The following is a 19,593-nucleotide window of genomic DNA, read 5'->3' on the forward strand; positions in this document are numbered from 1 at the left end:
CACAGTAGGAACAACCAAAATTGAACAAACCACTAACTACACATACTTGGGCTTAAAAATCAGTTCTACGGGAAACTTCAAACTGGCTGTGAATGAACTGAAAGAGAAAGCAAGAAGGGCTTTCTATGCCATCAAAAAATCAATCCAAATAGAAATCCCAATTAGCATTTGGCTCAAAATTTTCAAATCAGTAATTGAACCAATCGCACTCTATGGCAGTGAGGTATGGGGACCGCTAACTCAACAAGAATTTGCAAAATGGGACAAACACCCAATTGAGATCCTACATGCAGAATTCTGTAAAAGTATCCTCCGGACTCAAAGGAAAACAGTAAACAATGCATGCAGGGCGGAACTAGGCCAATATCCATTAATAATCACTATCCAAAAAAGAGCCACCAAATTTTGGAATCACCTACAAATGAGCAATCCCCAATGCTATCACTACGACGCCCTGAAATGCCAAGAGCTGACCATAAAGAAGAATACCCTCAGTCAACTAGTCCTGGGACTCAGTGAAGTAACTACTAACAATACTAACGATAACCAGCCCCAGGACAGTGACAGGGTAACACAAAGAATTCGACCCAACACAATCGTCGCTAAGCAAAAGGAAAAATATCTGACATATTGGGCAGAAACAACAAAAACCCAAAGCAAACTCAATTGCTACTTGGCCCTAAACAGACAATACAACATAGCTGATTACCTGACCATGGTAAAGGATAACAAACTGAGAAGAACCTTGACAAGGTACAGACTTAGCGAACACAGCCTAGCGATCGAAAAAGGCAGACACAGGCAGACCAGGCTACCAAGAGAAGACAGGATATGCTCTCACTGCAGTCAGGGAGTAGTGGAGACAGAGATGCACTTCCTCACAGCCTGCGGAAAATATCAGGGCATCAGGGAGAATTTCTACCAAAAATTCTCACAAATATGCCCTGATTTCAGAAATCTGAATGACAACCAAAAACTCCCATTCCTACTGGGAGAGGAGAGAAGCTGTATAACACTGGCGGCACACTATGTTACAGCTTGCCATGAACAGAGGGACAACCAGTAAACTAAGAAAAGAATATATATAAACAATGCGAATGTATATTTATACACTCAGGGATATACCTGTTTATACACTGTATGAATAGAACTGCGTTTATGTGCTAAACCATAAATGTATTTTGATGCTTTGGCAACATAAGATGTAACTTATCATGCCAATAAAGCGATTTGAATTGTGAATTGTGAATTGAGTGTGTATGGTCTCTCCTCATTCTTCCTACCAAAGTGTATCACCTCATACTTCTCTGCGTTGAATTTCATCTACCAACCTGTCTATGTCTGTTTGAAGTCTCTTACTATCTTCCTCACTGTTTACGACCCTTCCAAGTTTCGTGTCATCTGCAAATTTCGAAATTGTGCCCTCTACCCCCAAGTCCAAGTCATTAATGTATATCAAAAACAGCAGTGGTCCGAGTACTGAACCTTGGGGAACGCCACTGTATACTTCCCTGCAGCTCAAAAAACAGCCATTCACCACAACTCTCTGTTTTCTATCCCTTAGCCATTTTGTATCCGTGCTGCTACTGCCCCTTTTATCCCATGGGCTTCAATTTTGCTAACAAGCCTATTTTTAAAAATTCATTCATGGGAGGGGCATCGCTGGCATTGCCAGTATTTATTGCCTATTCCTAATTGCCCTTTGATACAACTGAGTGGATTGCTAGGCCATTTCAGAGGGCAGTTAAGAGTCAACCACATTGCTGTGGGTCTGGAGTCACATATAGGCCAGACCCGATAAGGACAGCAGATTCCCTTCCCTAAAGGACATTAGTGAACCAAATAGGTTTTTAAGACAATCCGGTATTTTCATGGTCACCATTTCTGATACTAGTTTTTTTCCCCCAGATTTATTTAATTAACTGAATTTAAATTCCCCAGCTGCCGTGATGGGATTTGAGCTCATGTTTCTTTCTCCACAGATGCTGCCTGACCTGCTGAGTATTTCCAGCATTTTCTGTTTTTATTTTAGATTATCATCTCCTGTATTTGCTCCAATCAACAAATGTGACACTAAATGCATATTTCTTGGCTGTGAGATGACATTCTCTGTGATGTTAAGTTACCTTTCCTCCTTTGCTTCTCTCTCAAAGGTTTTCTGTGCAGTATACTTTTCGGTTATATTTATTTTATTTATATGCATGACAAAATGTACATTGCTTTTTTTTCTGCTTGGTCTTTGTCAGCTGTCATTTGAACACAGTATAGTGATTTGATATTATCTTCAGCATTTCCTCGATCTCCTACCTGCCCTAGCTTTCCATCATCATTTCTGAGACTAATGCATTTCTGGCCACAATAGCACTTTGCATAACAATTCACAATGTCTCTTCTCTTCTCTAATGCACCTGTACTCAAATAGTCAGTGGACATTTTCTCTCTGGGCTCACACTTGGAGAATGGCCACTTGCCTGAGGACGATTAGCGCCTGCAAAACCCTTACCTCAGCATGAGTAGGTACCTTGAGAAGAGAAGGTTTATGTTCTAATATAAATAAGTAAACCATAGTGAGACCTAGAACAATTAAAAATACAGACTCTGCTATACCTGATAAACAGCTGCTTAGCCTGATGTTCATGCACGACATTGGCAGTTGTAGTAAAGCAATCGTAAGGCCTAAAATGGAAAGGGCCGACCACTGGATCTGCATGTTTCATATCAATTCCTCCACTTGTATGCACATTCTCTTGCTTCACTATGAGAGAATTTATATTAACTTCTGATCATTGACAAGCATGCAGATACAAGAGGGCACCTGCATTCTTGCCTACTGTTGCTGAAAACAGACCTTAGTTTAATTCTCAACCTGCCGGTCTTCCAGGGCAGTACTAAATGGTGCTTGAACGAACTTCTGTGCCTTTCTTTCCCTCCCCCAACCATTGCCTGTGATCCGCAAGCATACTTGCTAATACGCCATTCCCGTAAATAACAGGCATGATGAGTAAAAGTAAATACAAACGGGAACCGAAGTAGAATAGAACATTTTTTCCCCTGCAACAGCAAAGATTTGCTGTGCCTTACTTACCCTTTGAAACTTTGACCGCATTGACCTCCAGTGGACTTTATTCGCGGATGGAGACACAGTTAATGGTAATTGCACGATCCAGCAGAGAGAGTCTCAAATATATTTATGTGGTTGTGAGATTTATCGCTCAGTAGAGATGTCCAAGCTGTCAGGGTTATGTGATAAATTGCACTGATTTCAAAATTATTACACTGAACACTAATTTGAAAGCACAAAAAAGCATAATGAATGACGTTTGATGAAAGTACTTAAAATAATGAAGGGCCTAGCAATGCAGACTACTGGCATGTTGACCTGCTAATCATAGAGTTGTGGGGCTCAGGTTCTTCCCTGTAACTAGTTCCTAAACCTCAACCAGGAAAGTCAGAGGACAAATCAACTGGAAAAATGTCCGGCCAATTTAAAGGCAGCACAGGTAGAACCCTTGGAAGAACGAACTTGCCCGTCTTCTTGACTGGAACAGTGCATTTATGGGAGGGACCTTCAGAAAGGGAAGACAACTTACAAGATTTTGGCTCAGATTTTGCGGTCAGCGGAGAAGTGATGGCGCTCGCCGCTGACCTCGAAGAAAGCTGCCCACAAAGATCGAGCGATCTGTGTGACATTGATTTCACCTCTCCCGGTGTTAATTTGAATCTGGCGCCAAGTCTAGGGGATCTTCAGCGTCCAGCAACAGTGATGTCATCAAGCTGGCTAAGCAGCCAATCACATTGAAGAATTCTCACAGACAGCAAACCAGGAAGTAAAATGCACTGATTATCCTTCATTTTTTAAATCATTTTATAGAGAGCGAAATAAAGATTGGGACATACATTAGTTATCAGGGCATTTATCATACCAAAGTTTGAGGAAAGGTGCTTGAGAATTGCACTGACAGAAGCATTAACAGACAGACAGTGTTATCTAAAAGACATAGGCCTAGAAATTGGGTTTTGGCGCAGCAACGGCTTTAGCGCCGGAAGTTAGTGCCGGAGCTAAGTCACGCTGGTCGGGCCAAAAATTCACTACTTCTGCGCCCAAACGGCTGCCGGCGCTGCTGAAAGCTGTTAGCGCCTGAAAACTGGCGCTATGCGCTGAACTTCGGCGCTATTCCGGCGCTGCGGCGCCCGCTGCGGTGCGGCAGGTTCGGGAAGTGCAGGCCTCCTCCTTCCCTTAAGGAGGACCTGCCTGCACCCGGCCGCGGCCCGCGATAATCTTATTAAAAATGAGCCCGGCACCTCGGACAAGTGCCGGGCTTGCTTCTGTTCCGGGGGGGGGGGGGGGGGAAGTCCGGGGAGGTAGCTGCGGCCAGGCGGGCGGCGGGAAAGCGGCCGGCCGCCGCGGGGCCTTTAATGCGCCGGCGCAAACTTGTGCAAGGCACCTCTGCCAGAACGTTGCTTGCGGCTGCCACGGGCGAGGCGGCCGCAAGTCAATTTCCCAGTTCGGGCGGGTTACCATGGCAACCGGGACGCTGCGCACACCGATGACGTCATCGGTGCCGGCGCAGCGCTACCGGTCTACCGCGGCGGAAGGGCCCCAGGCAATTTAGGCGCTGGCGCCAATTGCAGCGCTAGGCCCTCTAGCGCCGCAAAATCGGCGCTAAGGGCACTGAATTTCTAGGCCATATTGTATTACGTCATTAATTTCTTAAAGGTTATGAAGGTTCTGTGTATGGATGTGAATGCGTTGCTTACAGTACACTAATCTAATACCAATCTGCTAGGATCCTTTTGAAGCATTCATTTATGGAATTATTAATAGGTCCATTAATTTTTATTTTAAAAAGGTATAATTTAAAAATAATTTGGGGAGTGAGGTGAGGCAGGTGGTTATTGGGGAAGGGTTTCAGATGGCTTAGCAGTAGGATTTCATCTTAACGCAGAAAGCAGAGAGAGGCTAGGTGATGGAAGCAGCATGGTTATGAAGGCAGCCACACAGGCAGGTTATCATGCAGCATTTGTTCGGATTATGCAGCAAGAGGTAGCAGTCGTGATTCAGTGGAATTCTGATAGATAAATCTGCGCCCACATTGGACAGCAGTGACAGAACATCTGCAGTGTGCCACCTCTTGCATTTATATGTTGCCTTTCATTACCTTAGGACATTCCAAAGTGCTTTACAGCCATTGAAGTACTTTTGAAGTGTAGTCCGTGTTGTAATGTTGGAAACATGGCAGCAAATTTGTGCACAGCAAGGTCCTACAAGCAGAAATGAGATAAATGACCAGATCATCTGTTTTAGTGATGCTTGTAGAGGGATAAGCATTGGCCAGGACACCGGGGAGAACTCCCCTGCTTTTCTTCAAAATAGTGAAAGCTGCGAGGGAATATATTATGAATAAGACCTTATTTTGATTATTGAAATAATGAACTATATATATATATATTCATTAATGCCTACTTCATTTTTACTGAATAAATGTTATCTGTTCAGTAGGAATGAAAGCTGAAAGAATAGATACTGAATATTACCTCACAAGTGGCACTTATTTTTTTCTTTTTATGAAGGAGCTTAACAAATTATGGAATAAGAAAGTCCTTTTAACCCATTATGCCTTTCAATCCAATTCCAATTACTCTTGGTGATAATTAGCAGACAAGCGCTTAACACACTCTTCCCTTTATGTAGGGAAGATGTGAACCCATCTAAAGTAAATGTGTTAATACCTGTGCTTAAGTAACAGGACAGCGGAATGTAATACGAATTTATTAAGCATTTATCTGGCAGTAATCTCTCGGTTTAGTTATTTCTCCAACTCTCTTTCTGAAAGAGTTAACTGGAACAGCATCAATTACCATCATTGAAAGCATGTTTCACATATCCACTACGATGTTGGTGGAAAATAATCTTATCTTGCTTGAGGATTGCTAATTTTGATCCTGTGTCCTGTAGTCATGCAGTCTTGGTCTCAGTCAAACATCCATCTTATATCTAGAATCATAGAATCATAGAAAGTTACAGCACGGAAGGAGGCCATTTCGGCCCATCGTGTCCGCGCTGGCCAACAAAGAGCTATCCAGCCTAATCCCACTTCCCAGCTCTTGGTCCATAGCCCTGCAGGTTACAGCATCCCAAGTGCACATCCAAGTACTTGTTAAATGTGGTTAGGGTTCCTGCCTCTACCACCCTTTCAGGCAGTGAGTTCCAGACACCCACAACCCTCTGGGTGAAGACATTTCCCCTCAAATCCCCTCTAAACCTTCCATCAATTACTTTAAATCTGTGCCCCCTGGTTTTTGATCCCTCCGCTAAGGGAAACAGGTCCTTTCTATCCACTTTATCGAGGTCCCTCATAATTTTATACACCTCAATAAGGTCTCCCCTCAGCCTCCTCTGTTCCAAGGAAAACAGACCCAACTTATCCAGTCTTTCCTCATAGCTGAGATTCTCTACTCCCGGCAACATCCTTGTAAATCTCCTCTGTACCCTCTCTAGTGCAATCACATCTTTCCTGTAATGCGGTGACCAGAACTGCACGCAGTACTCTAGCTGAGGCCTAACTAGTGTTTTATACAGCTGAAGCATAACCCCCTGCTCTTGTATTCTATGCCACGGCTAATAAAGGCAAGCATTCCGTATGCCTTCTTAACCACCTTATCTACCTGGCCTGCTACCTTCAGGGATCTGTGGACATGCACTCCAAGGTCCCTTTGTTCCTCTGCACTACTCAGTGTCCTACCATTTAATGTGTATTCCCTTTCCTTGTTAGCCCTCCCCAAATGCATTACCTCACACTTCTCCGGATTGAATTCCATTTGCCATGTTGCTTTTGGCTCCCAATATTTTAAAGACCTGGATCATAACTACTGTTGATCTTTTCTTCAATGAAAACAAGTTCAGCTCTCCTCAGAACCTGGTGCATTAATTCCTGGAAACATTTTGTCACGCTGTTCAGAAACCTCCCTAATGCATCACTGTTCTTTTAAAGCTACGGTACTCAAATTGCACACTTTATTACCAATAAAGTTTCGCCAATGATCTGTGCAAGCTTACAATAATTTGTTCTAATTTGCGCTCAAATGCCCTTGAAATACAGTCCAATATTTGATTAGCTTTGTTCCCAAGAGTCACATTGACTGGAAACTTTGTGAATGGTCAGCAATCGCATCCAGGTCCATCCATTTTCACCTTTGCTAATGTTAAAGGGAGGCACTGGTTTAAGAAAATATTTGTGTGGTTTGAATTGTAAGGAGAGGTATTAGCTGATGTATTCCTGTAGAACTGGACTCCATCCAATCCACCAATTTACCAGCCCACTTTTAAAATAGGACCCCATCATCGTGTACATGTTTGCCATTTCTATTTCAATATCTGTTGCCTCACATTCATCGCCACGTTAATATCCATCTGCCATTTCCTAGCCCATCTGTTTAATTACTCGAGATTTTTCTGCATGTTTTGTTCCTTTGCATTTGTCATCTAATATCATCAGCTGACCTTAAAGTTTCCCAAGTAATATCCTCCTCCAAAGAACTGTTTTTACATTAGTTAGTTGCTTATTGTTGATTGTGCAGTTGTGAAAATGAACTGCGGTGTTTGTCAAGTGAACAATTTTATTAGGAAACATATGTTTTCATTTGTCAAACAAGGGATAATTTTTATAAAACTAGAAAAGGGATTGCATGTCATGTGTAATCCACAACATGCACAAAGATGTTAAGCTTATTGTGTTGTACCTGTATTTGTTTAAATTTCCACGATTAGTAGTTTCCATCACTGTCAGCCACAGCTTGATCGGGTGGATGCGGTGAGGATGTTCCCAATGAGGGGTGAAACTAGAACTAGGGGGCATAATCTTAGAATAAGGGGCTGCTCTTTCAAAACTGAGATGAGGAGAAACTTCTTCACTCAGAGGGTGGTAGGTTTGTGGAATTTGCTGCCCCAGAAAGTTGTGGAAGCTACATCATTAAATAAATTTAAAACAGAAATAGATAGTTTCCTAGAAGTAAAGGGAATTAAGGGTTACGGGGAGCGGGCAGGAAATTGGACATGAGTCTAGGTTTGGAATGGTCATGGCCCTGTGGGTAGTGGAGTGGGCCCAGGGGCCGTGTAGCCTGGTTCTGCTCCTACTTCTTGTGTTCTAATTCTGTGTTAGATTTCAGGAGATGGTTTTATTCCTGTTCCTGGCTGGGGTGGAGATCGCCTTTACAGAAGGTAAGTACTGTAGAAAATATAGGGACAGAGTGATCTCCTGGACGAGTTTTGATCGCCTAGATGAGTCGGAGAGGAATTTCCCAGATTTTTTCTCCCAAATTGGCCATTGGGTTTTTTATCTGGTTTTTCGCCTCTCCCGGGAGATCACATGGGTTCGGGTGGGATGGAGAGTGATAGAAGATTTGAGGTTAGGATCAGATCAGCCATGATCTTATTGAATGGTGGAGCAGGCTCGAGGGGCCGATTGGCCTACTCCTGCTCCTATTTCTTATGTACTTATGTTAATTCCTTTCTTCAGGTGAGAGAGCTGTACATAGTGGGCCATAGATTTTCTCACAACCTCCTGTCAATGCTGCCTTGTAATTGGTCAAAATAAGCTGGACAGCATGACCAGGTAAGCAGCTTTTCCTCTCCCCTGAGATGGAATGAACCAACGCCATGAAAGATCCATAAATCCACCCACTCATCTGGGTGACAACTGGTGAAATTGCTCAAATTCCTTCAACTCAGTCAAAACTAAGATGTGGTTGCAGGCCTTTAGTTGGAAGGATTGTATTTTACTGCTGGAAAGGTAGGCAAATAGTTCCAATCTTATAAATCATCTTTAGTAGAATGGAACCTAAAATTAGGAAATAAAATGTTGTCGGATGATTGCTATGAGAACAACTTAAAAGACTTCATGGGTCGCAATGGTCAAGATGTCCATTTTCGTTGTGCTTGGCATGGCAACAGATGAGATGGTAGCATTTCTAGTTTCAACAACAGTTACTAATCTGTTTTGCTTGCCACAGGAATGAGTTTCCCAGCTGCCTTCAGTGAGAATGAGGGCATGCTGGCAGGATTCAGGTTCAGATGAACATGCACCCCTGGCTGATCTCCACAATGACTCCAAAGGACCAAGAGAAAATTGGGCAATTATCATTTATCTTCAAAACTGTTGCTTGTAGCTTTCTTTCTGGTGCCTTTTTTTCTGTATTTGGTCTCAGGATGTGGACGGTGATGGCAAGGTTGCATTTATTGCCCAGCCCCCATTGCTCTGAGAAGGTGGTTGTGGTAAACCACTGTTACCGTTCACAACCGTTCACTATTGTTACACTGTTGTTATCACTGTTTACACTGTTGTTATCACTACACAAGGTTACCTCTTGCCACGCACGCTGTTATACCTAGGCATGCCTCAGCTGACTCCGCCCATGGCTCCGCCTGCTTGCCCAGGTATAAAGGTGACCGCTTGGCTAGTATTCTTCCTTGTTGGAACCGATCACCCACGAGGGTGGGCTCTGTTATTTAGCCAATAAAAACCGATAGTTACTATCTTAACTCGTCGCTTTTCATGGAATGAATTGATAGGCATATCAGTGGTGATGTCAGTTCTTGCAGTCCTTTTGGTGATGGTGCTCCCATAATTGTGTTAGGTAGGAAATAACAGAAATTTGACCCAGCAGTAATGACGGAACAGCAGTATACATCTAAGCCAGGATGGTGAGTGACTTTGCGGAATTGGTGTGGCCATGACTGTGCTGCTTTTGTCCTTCATGGTGGTCGGGATTGCGGGGCTGGGAGGTGCTGATGAAGTAAGCTGTGGCTGCACTCATCCAGATAAATGGAGAGTATTCCATCACGCTCCTGACTCGAGCCTTATAGATGGTGCAGAGGCATTGTGGGGCCAAGAGGCGAGCCAACTGTGGCAGAGTTCCCAGCTTCTTCCCTACTCTTGCATCCATCGTCTTGATATGGCTGCTCCAGTTCAGCTTTTGGTCTGTGTTCATATCTACTCCCCACCACCATCCCTCCCCCTGGGTTGTTGATGGTGGGGGACTTGGCCATTTGAAGTTTAGAGGGAGGTGCTTAGACCTTTTTTGTTGGTGACAGCCATGACCTGGCAGTTATGTGGCATGAATGTGCATTAGTCAGCCTAAGTCTGATGTTGTCCAGGCCCTCGTGCAGGCTGTCATGGGCTGTTTCATCATCGGATGAGTTGTAAATGGAGCTGACCACTGCACAATCATTAGTGAACAGCCCCACTCCTGATCTTATGACAGAGGGAAGGGCATCGATGCAGCTGAATATGGTTAAGTGAAAGATGCGGTGCTGAGGAAGTCCAACAAAGCTGTGATTATCAGCCTCCGACAACCATAATAATATTCCTGTGTGCCAGATATGACTCCAGTCACTGGGGGGTTTTCCCCATTGATCTCAACTTTTCTAGGGCTCCTTGTTGCCATACTCAATTGAATGCTGCCTTGATGGCAAAGACAGCTCTTCTTACCTTTCTTCTGCCATTCAGCTCCTGTATCCATATCAGGATTAAGGCTGTAACAAAGTCTGCAACTGAGTGGTTGTGCAGTACCCAACCTGAGCATCAGCAAGCAGATAATTGGTTAGTAGGCATCTTTTGATGGCACTACTGATTACTATTGATTACTTCGCCATCACTTTGCTGATGATTGGGAGGAGGCTAATGCACTGGTAATTGCCTGCGTTAGATTCGTCCTGCTTTTTGTGGATAAGATGTACCTGGGCACATTGTCGGATAGATGCCAGTGGCATAGCTGCACTGGAATACCTTTGCTGGGGAGGCCGGCAAGTTCAGACGCTTAGCTCTTCAGTACTATAGCCAGCTCTTCTCAGGACACATATCCTTTGCTGTGCACTCAGATGCTTCTTAATGTCAAGTGGAGGGAATACATGGTATCTATGATCTTGGGGACTTTGGAAGGAAGCAGATTTGGATTGTCCTCTTGACACTTTTGTCTGAAGAAGATTTGAAACACCTCCCCCCTTGTTTCTACCATTCAAGTGCCATAGTTGAGGATGGGTATGTTGCCTAGTTGTCCACTATCATTCTCAATGGTATGTGCTGGGCTACAGAGCCTTGTGATAAACTTTGATGAAACATCTCATACACGGTGGCATAGTGGTTAGCACTGTTGCCTCACAGCACCAGAGACCCGGGTTCGAATCCGGCCTCGGGTGACTGTCTGTGTGGAGTTTGCACATTCTCCCCGTGTTTGCGTGGGTTTTCTCCGGGTGCTCCGGTTTCCTCCCACAGTCCAAAGATGTGTGGGTTAGGTTGATTGGCTATGATAAATTGACCCTTAGTGTTAGGGGGATTAAATATGTGGGGTTACAGGGATAGGGTGGGATATGTGTTGGTGTAGGGGTTATGGGGATCGGGTGGGATATGTGTCGGTGCAGGCTCGATGGGCCGAAATGGCCTCTATCTGCGCTGTGGGGTTTCTGTGATTCTGTGAAAGTATCTCATTAAGTGAAACCACAGCACCATACCATATCATGTTTTATTTTGTTGCTATTAAAAAGAGCTTTCATCATATATTTCTGTGTTAATCTTCAAATAAATTTCTTCCATTCACACTATTCTTCTTAATGGGGTTGTGTAGGAATTGTCTAGCAGACGGGTATCTCCATGGGTGTCACTAATTCTGCTGTTTGGTCAATATGCTGGGATGCATGTTTGGATGTTGTGAGGAGGACCTTTACTCACTAGCCCCATAGCTGGTTTCATCCCTCATGCCAAGATGACCCAGTTGGAAATGACAACATTCACCCTGGCCTCATGTGCAGATGTTCAGTAAGAGTGCATTGACAACAGGTCACTAAGTTAGTAATTAAATCCTCTAATGTTCTGGCTGTTGGCTCAACCTGGAAAACATTTCTCTTGTTAGAAACAAAATCAACGACAAGCTGGAGCCACAGGGGGAATAATGTCAATTAATCACAACATGTAAAACATGTTAATAGGCAGACTACTACAAATACTGATGCAAGACCTATCAAATGGGATTTGTATAGCACAATATTGAAGTTGTTATTCGTTAATCCTCTTTTTAAAATTCATAAATGATTGCATATTGGCATACATGGCATTGTGTAAATGTTAGCAATCACTAAATTAATTGCAAAGTAATTTAAGACCCCAATGTTGGTCTGCTAATCTTACTTGGTGTGAACACACGCTGTATTAAATTCAAAAAATATCTGAGCTCCATCATTCTATTATAATTTAAGTTTGTATATAAATAATTACACTCATTTCCTTAAGAAACTCGAGTAAATATTTTGTTGTGAATTCTTTTCTGAGTCGAAAATTAAATCAGAATTCTCTCTTTGTTTTAAGGTTCCCATGGAACCAATTCCCAGACAAGAGAGGTGAGCAGGCAACCTTGGTCTCCTAGGTCTCTGCCAACATTCCTGGGAGGTGCAAAGAAATGGATTTCTCCTCCAAGTTTATTTCCATTCTTGTGGGCAAATGCTTAATTCCCAATCTGTGCCTCCTTCCTCCCTCCCGCCCGCCCCCCCCAACATTAGGGTTGAGATCCAGAATTTACCATAGCTGTGATCATGTGTGTCCTACCACTCCAGAATGCATATGGAAATTGTGGGCCAATTCATGCATAGTGACATAACTTTGCATGCAGGTAAATCAGTTGATTTCTACTACATTAATCGTGTTATAATTGAACTTAAACAGGATGGGCACATACAAGGCTGACACATCAGTGCAGTATCAAAGAGAGTTCTGCAGTGTCGGAGATGCTATAATTCACGCCAGACATTAAACTCAGGGCCCATCTATTTCTTCTGATGCTTGAGGTGGATGTTAAAGATCCTGTTGCACTATTCAAAGTTCCAGGAAGAGCAGGGAGTTCTCCATGTCGTGGTCAACATACCAGAAATAGATTAACTGGCCATTCAGCATATTGCTGTATCTGGGATCTTGCTGCATGCAAAGCAGCTGCCAGATTCACCTACCTAACAACAGTAACTATACTGCAAATAATTCACTGTATGTGACACACTGTATGTGTAAGCATGTCAATGTCAGTTCCATGTGACATGATGGTTACATTTTTGAGTTTTACACCAGGCATTTTTCTCTGAATTTGTGACTCAGTGCTTTGACACTTATTACAGAATTTCAACTTACTGGCTATATCACTGTGTACTAAGCATGACCTTCTTTGACTTTTGAAGATGGTGGAAGAAACACTCCACTCAACCATAGCTTCAACTATAAACTGCCAAAGAGATATATTAAATAACAAATGGGGAAGTGAATAATAGCAATGATAAATTATAGATTTACATTCGTTGCAGGATTATCTATCTCTCCTTGGAAGATAGAAAATAACAAAGATTTCTGTATACTGCATTAATTTTCAATGTGAATTGGACTTTGCTCAAGGTCCCTGATTTAACCTTATGTAAAAGTTCACTGCTGACCTTCCACAGAATCTCTTTGGCCTCTTTGGGGGTGAAAGGTTATCGGGGGTAGGCGGGAGTGTGGAGTAATCAGATCAGCCATGATCTAATTAAATGGCGGAGCAGGCTGGAGGGGCCGAGTGGCCTACTCCTGCTCCTAATTCGTATGTTCATATGTTCTCTATATCTCTGTGATGGCTTTAGAACCCTACTCAATTGAAAAAACGCAGGCTGAGGCATACTTATAAAATTTGACTGGTGCAAAGGAAATTTAAATATGCATCTCCCAAATTCAAAGAGCTGCCAATGTAAACATATATGCAAACAAAGCCTACAAGATGATTGTATTTGAATTGAATTGCAGGGCCCCTCCCTCATGTACTTATTAGAGATATGATGGGGATAAATTTGACTTTGGGGGATAGTGTAAAATGGGTGATATCGAATCAGTCATCTGTTATATGCCTCTCCCGAAATCAGGAGAGGTGTAATATGGGCGGTTGAGCCGATATCCCCTGATTTACGTTATCCCTCAAAGTCAAAATTACCCCTAATGTCCTCTCTGGGGCTTCTGTGTATCGAAATGAACTGGACCAATTTCGGTCAGTCAGCCTGTTTTTAACCCTATATATGCAATTCCGGAAAGAGAAAATAACCAATAAGATGATACGTCACAGACAAAAATGCTTCATTTTTGTTACAATCATTTACATTACTTTCAGGTGTTTTTACACTCCCTAAAAAGCAAAGCTCCACCCCACCCACCCACCCACCACCCCGCCTCAAAAGTTAAACCTTTTCAATACAAGAACAGATAGTGTAAGCGAACAATCACTTGTATTGCATGTCAATAGACAGTATGGATAGGAGAAAGCATTCACAATTCACGCAGTCTAAGAGAGCTGTCACCCTTTGACATACCGTAAAGTAAGGATGAGCTGTCACCCTTTGACATACCGTAAAGTAAGGATGAAGCTTAAAAATAAACAGTGTTTAATAAGCAAGAAGACTTTCTAACAACTGAGAAAAAAAACTCTTGCTTTTAATGTGCTGTAACTGGTAAGAGCTAATGTGTAGTAATTTAGAGAGCGGTTCTCCACAAAAAATAAAGAGGATGAAGTGGGATTTTCTCTCTGGTTGCTTTTTCTTGCTTTGTTATATTCATCAGCAAAAGTTAAAATCCCTTTTAAATGTAAATATATCTATTAAAATTGAAGTAAATACTCATTAGAATCTCTGATTAAGAACATGATGTGCAAATAGTGATGCATTCCCTGGTACTCGACGGATAAAATAGTCTAAGATTCCTGTCATTCAAGCACAGACAGGCCGCTTCTATTTCACTGTGCACTGTGTTTATCTGCATAGCAGGTTATGGAAATCTCTCATGATGAATGAGATTGAACAGACATTCCTACTGAGAAATGGTGGGGAAAGTGTAATTTTCAGCTGGGCAACAGCAGGAAAGAAGATTCACTCTGGAGGAAGAGATTGATTGAAAGTACGAATCACCTTCTGCTTTGCAGTCCTGAAGCAGATGGGAATGACTTGATTGGCTGACACAGGCAGCAGGCCTGACCTCAACTGAATAGCTACGGTGTCCTTTAAAACGTGGCTTCTCCACAGTTTAAGGAAAAGCATTTCAAAGCATTGCTGTATTGTGGAGCTAGTAGTTAACTTCCATGAGACTAAACGCTGCATTAATTTTTATTATTGATTTTGTACATTATTTTTTATGTGCTGCAAGTCCTTGATAATACAGAAGGAGCATTAAAAATGTGAACTGTTTAAAGCTAAAAGGTTTAATTGTTCCAATGAAAAATTGCTATTGAATTAAATTGTGAACTTGACTGTGTGTAGTTACAGTATTAAACTCCTGTTCCCAAGCTTCAACCAGTACAGACCGACCACTGAGCAATGGTCACTGTTTATCTCTTTTCAGCTTGGTGGAGTGCCATTCCTTGGCAATGTTTGCTTTGTGCAGTTACAGCTAACTTCTGAATTAAAAAGGCCAATACATCTGCCAGGGTTAGGTCAGGTGCAGGTCTGGAGTCTGCACGCAACAGCCAATCTTTAATCCTTGTGCATTTAACAACGTAATACTTCATATTTATTTTATAAGTAAATGGAAACTTATAATTTTTTTAATCTAAACTGGTTGCTCTATATTTTGAAGTACTTATCTCAAGCCTTCCATTCCCAAAATACATGATTATGGATTTATTGCATTAAAATAGTCAGATTCCATGGTGTTGACCAGAAATGAATGGATTGGGCCAAACCTGACCAGACATTATGGACTATAAGAAAGAAGAAAGAAAGACGTGCATTTCTATAGCCTCTTTCTCAACCATCGGATGTCCCAATGCACTTTACAGCCAATGAAGTACTTTTTGAAGTGTAGTCACTGTTGTAATGTAGGAAACGCGGCAGCCAATTAGCGCACAGCAAGCTCCCACAAACAGCAATGTGATAATGTGCAGACAATCAGTTTTAGTGACGTTGATTGAGGGATAAATATTGGCCAGGGTACCAGGGATACCTCCCCTGCTCTTCTTCAAAATAATGCCATGGGGTCTTTTATGTCCGCCTGAGAGAGCAGACGGGGCCTCTGTTTAACATCTCATCTGAAAGACGACAGCTCCGACAGTGCAGCACTCCCTCAGCACTGCACTGGAGTTTCAGCCTAGATTTTTATGCTCAACTCTCTGGAGTGGGACTTGAACCCACAACCTTCATAACTCAGAAACAAAGGTGCTATCAACTGAGCCATGGCTAACACCAAGCAACACCTGAATCTTCACTGGATCTTGAAGTATGGGAATTATTGTTTGATCAAATAACCAGTCCCCTAAATGGTTGATCAAATAAAGGAATGTTTCAGACTGGTATAGATTGGTCGAATCACTGTTCATTGGCAGAATTTAAATTGGGTCTTTCTCGTTAGGAGTGGCAATTCAGTCACTTGACTTGATCAGCTATAAATGTATTGACGTGTTACTTAATAATGAGCTATTAAACTGTGGCTTATCTGTCCACTCAACTGGACGTAAAAGATTCCATGACACTTTTAGAACATCCACTCAGTATCCTTGCCAATATTTATCCATCATCCAACACCAGTGAAAGAAACAGATTATCTGGTCATTGATCTCATTTCTGTTTATGGGACCTTCCTAAGTGCAAATTGTCTACCTGTTTCCCAAAATTATTTGATTGGCTGTAAAGCACTCAAGGATGTCATGAAAGGTGCTATATAAATGCAAGTCTGTTTGTTCATAAATCGAATCGCTAAATCTCAAGGGGGTAAAATTAGGTTGCTTTGCGCCCCGTTAGCGCCCCCGGGGGCACTAACGGAGCGCAAAGCCCCTAGCGCTAGAGCGTCGTGCTGGTAACGCCTCCCCCGAACGTCATCGCCATGCGCAGCACCCCGCTTGCTCCCCGACCGCAAACTTCCCTCGCGCCCCCTGACCTATCGCCGGACGATATGCCCGATCGGTTCAAGGGACGTACCTAAAAATGAGGGGCCAATCTGGGGAAGCTGCAACACAGGACTACATGCATGCTAAACAGCGAAAGCAGCATGCTATAGACAAAGCTAAATGATCCCACAATCAATGGATCAGATCAAAGCTCTGCAGTCCTGTTACATCCAGTCGTGAATATGGTGGACAATTAAAAAACTAACGGGAGGAGGAGGCTCGGATGAATATCCCTATTCTCAATGATGGCAGGGCCCAACATGCGAGTTCAAAAGACAAGGCTGAAGCTTTTGCAACCATCTTCAGCCAGAAGTGCCGAGTGGATGATCTATAGCGGCCTCCTCCTGAGGTCCCCACCATCACAGAAGCCAGTCTTCAGCCAATTCGATTCACTCCACATGATATCAAGAAATGGCTGAGCGTACTGGACACAGCAAAGGCTGTGGGCCCCGACAACATCCCGACTGTTGTACTGAAGACTTGTGCTCCAGAACTAGCCGCACCTCTAGCAAAGCTGTTCCAGTACAGCTACAATACTGGCATCTACCTGACAATGTGGAAAACTGCCCAGGTATGGCCTGTTCACAAATAGCAGGACAAATCCAATCTAGCCAATTACCGCCCAATCAGTCTACTCTCAATCATCAGCAAAGTGATGGAAGGTGTCAGCGACAGTGCTATCAAGCGGCACTTACTCACCAATAACCTGTTCACCGATGCTCAGTTTCACTGCAGGAGTTCCTCAGGGCAGTGTCCTAGGCCCAACCATCTTCAGCTGTTTCATCAATGACCTTCCCTCCATCATAAGGTCAGAAGTGGGGATGTTCGCTGATGATTGCACACTGTTCAGCACCATTCGAGACTCGTCAGATACTGACGCAGTCCGTGTCCATATGCAGCAAGACCTGGACAACATTCAGACTTGGGCTGACAAGTGGCAAGTAACATTCGCAGCACACAAGTGCCAGGCAATGACCATCTCCAACAAGCGAGACCCTAACCATCTCCCCTTGACATTCAATGGCATTACCATCGCTGAATCCCCCACTATCAACATCCTGGGGGTTACCATTGATCAGAAACTGAACTGCACCAGCCATATAAATACTGTGGCTACAAGAGCAGGTCAGAGGCTGGGAATTCTGCGGCGAGTGTCTCACCTCCTGACTCCCCAAAGCCTTTCCACCATCTACAAGGCACAAGTCAGGAGTGTGATGGAACACTCTCCACTTACCTGGATGAGTGCAGCTCCAACAACACTCAAGAAGCTCGACACCATTCAGGATAAAGCAGCCCGCTTGATTGGCACTCCATCCACCACCTTCAACATTCACTCCCTCCACCACCGGCGCATTGTGGCTGCAGTGTGCACCATCTACAAGATGCACTGCAGCAACTTGCCAAAGCTCCTTCAACAGCACCTTCCAAACCCGCGACCTCTACCACTTAGAAGGACAAGGGCAGCAGACGCATGGGAACATCACCACCTACAAGTTCCCCTCCAAGCCACACACCATCCTGACTTGGACCTGTATCGCCGTTCCTTCACTGTCGCTGGGCCAAAATCCTGGAACTCCCTTCCTAACAGTATTGTGGGTGTACCTACACCATATGGACTGCAGCGGTTCAAGAAGGCAGCTCACCACCATCTTCTCAAGGGCAATTAGGGATGGGCACTAAATGCAGGCCTAGCCAGCGACGCCCACATCCCATCAATGAATTAAAAAAAAAACCTGCTCCTTCTTACCTCTGCATGCGGGGTACCACTCAGCCCGGCACTGCTCCAAGTGCCGAGCTGTTTTCATGGCACCCCACTGCCCGGTTGTCCAGCAGGGCCCCGGTGCGCACAACGCTAGGCCCCTCCCCTTTAATCAAGGATGGAGGCCTGCAATGACTCGGCCTGCTTGGGGCCCTACTACTAAATTTATGGTGCAGGGGCGCTAACTTTTTTGGGGCACTAAAATTAGGCGAGGTTAGCGCCCCAAAGGGGGTGCCACCGAATTTCTCCCCCAAATCTTCACGTCTACTTTGCAGTTGTTTAACTGTGACACACTGGCTTCTGGGAAGGCAAGGGGTCTGTGGGGCTTAAATCCCCGTATCTGCATTAGCTAGTCTTTGGTATGTTGGGAAAATGTAACAAAAAAATGATAATCCATAAAAGGACAAAATCGTTTTGACTTTTGATCACAAATGCTAAATGATTTTGGTATGATTTCTCATTTACTCTCTCATGTTACATGTTTCCTCAGGGTGACTGGCTTTCAACTTCCATCACCAATTGTCAGCACAGGCTCAATCCTGACGCTCTGGTTCACCACAGACTTTGCTGTCAGCGCACAAGGATTCAAGGCTGTTTATGAAGGTAAATGTGTTACCACAATGTTTACCTGTTTAACTGCTACGCTCTGAGATTATTTGAAGTCTTATTCTTTCTGAACTGGAACATAAATGTTTCAGGTTGTAATGTCCTTATGTTTACACTTTACTCAACACATGTTTAAAAGCTGTGCAATAAACAGGAATAAAAGGGCTCCCCCAATGGCTGAGCGAATGTATCCAGTGATTAGATGAGCCACACAGACCAGGTGCATACCCTGGTATATGCTGAGTTGGCTCATCTCAGCCAGTGCAGCAGCTGCTACAATTGGCCTCAGCACCTCTGAGTTAGAA

General features: G+C 43.6%; 1 protein-coding gene across 1 annotated transcript in view; it reads left to right on the plus strand.

The window, feature by feature from the left end:
* Positions 1 to 19,332, plus strand: part of csmd1a (CUB and Sushi multiple domains 1a) — a 717,376-nt gene extending 698,044 nt beyond the window's left edge. Inside the window, exon 3 of the mRNA XM_085997430.1 lies at positions 19,173 to 19,332. Coding sequence (XP_085853556.1) covers positions 19,173 to 19,332 — 160 coding nt within the window. The remainder of the gene's footprint in view (positions 1 to 19,172) is intronic.
* Positions 19,333 to 19,593: the final 261 nt, after the last annotated feature.

This window comes from Somniosus microcephalus, chromosome 9 (genome assembly GCF_052327205.1).
Source record: "Somniosus microcephalus isolate GS21.2 chromosome 9, FLI_Smic_1.0, whole genome shotgun sequence".
NCBI classification, from domain to species: domain Eukaryota; kingdom Metazoa; phylum Chordata; class Chondrichthyes; order Squaliformes; family Somniosidae; genus Somniosus; species Somniosus microcephalus.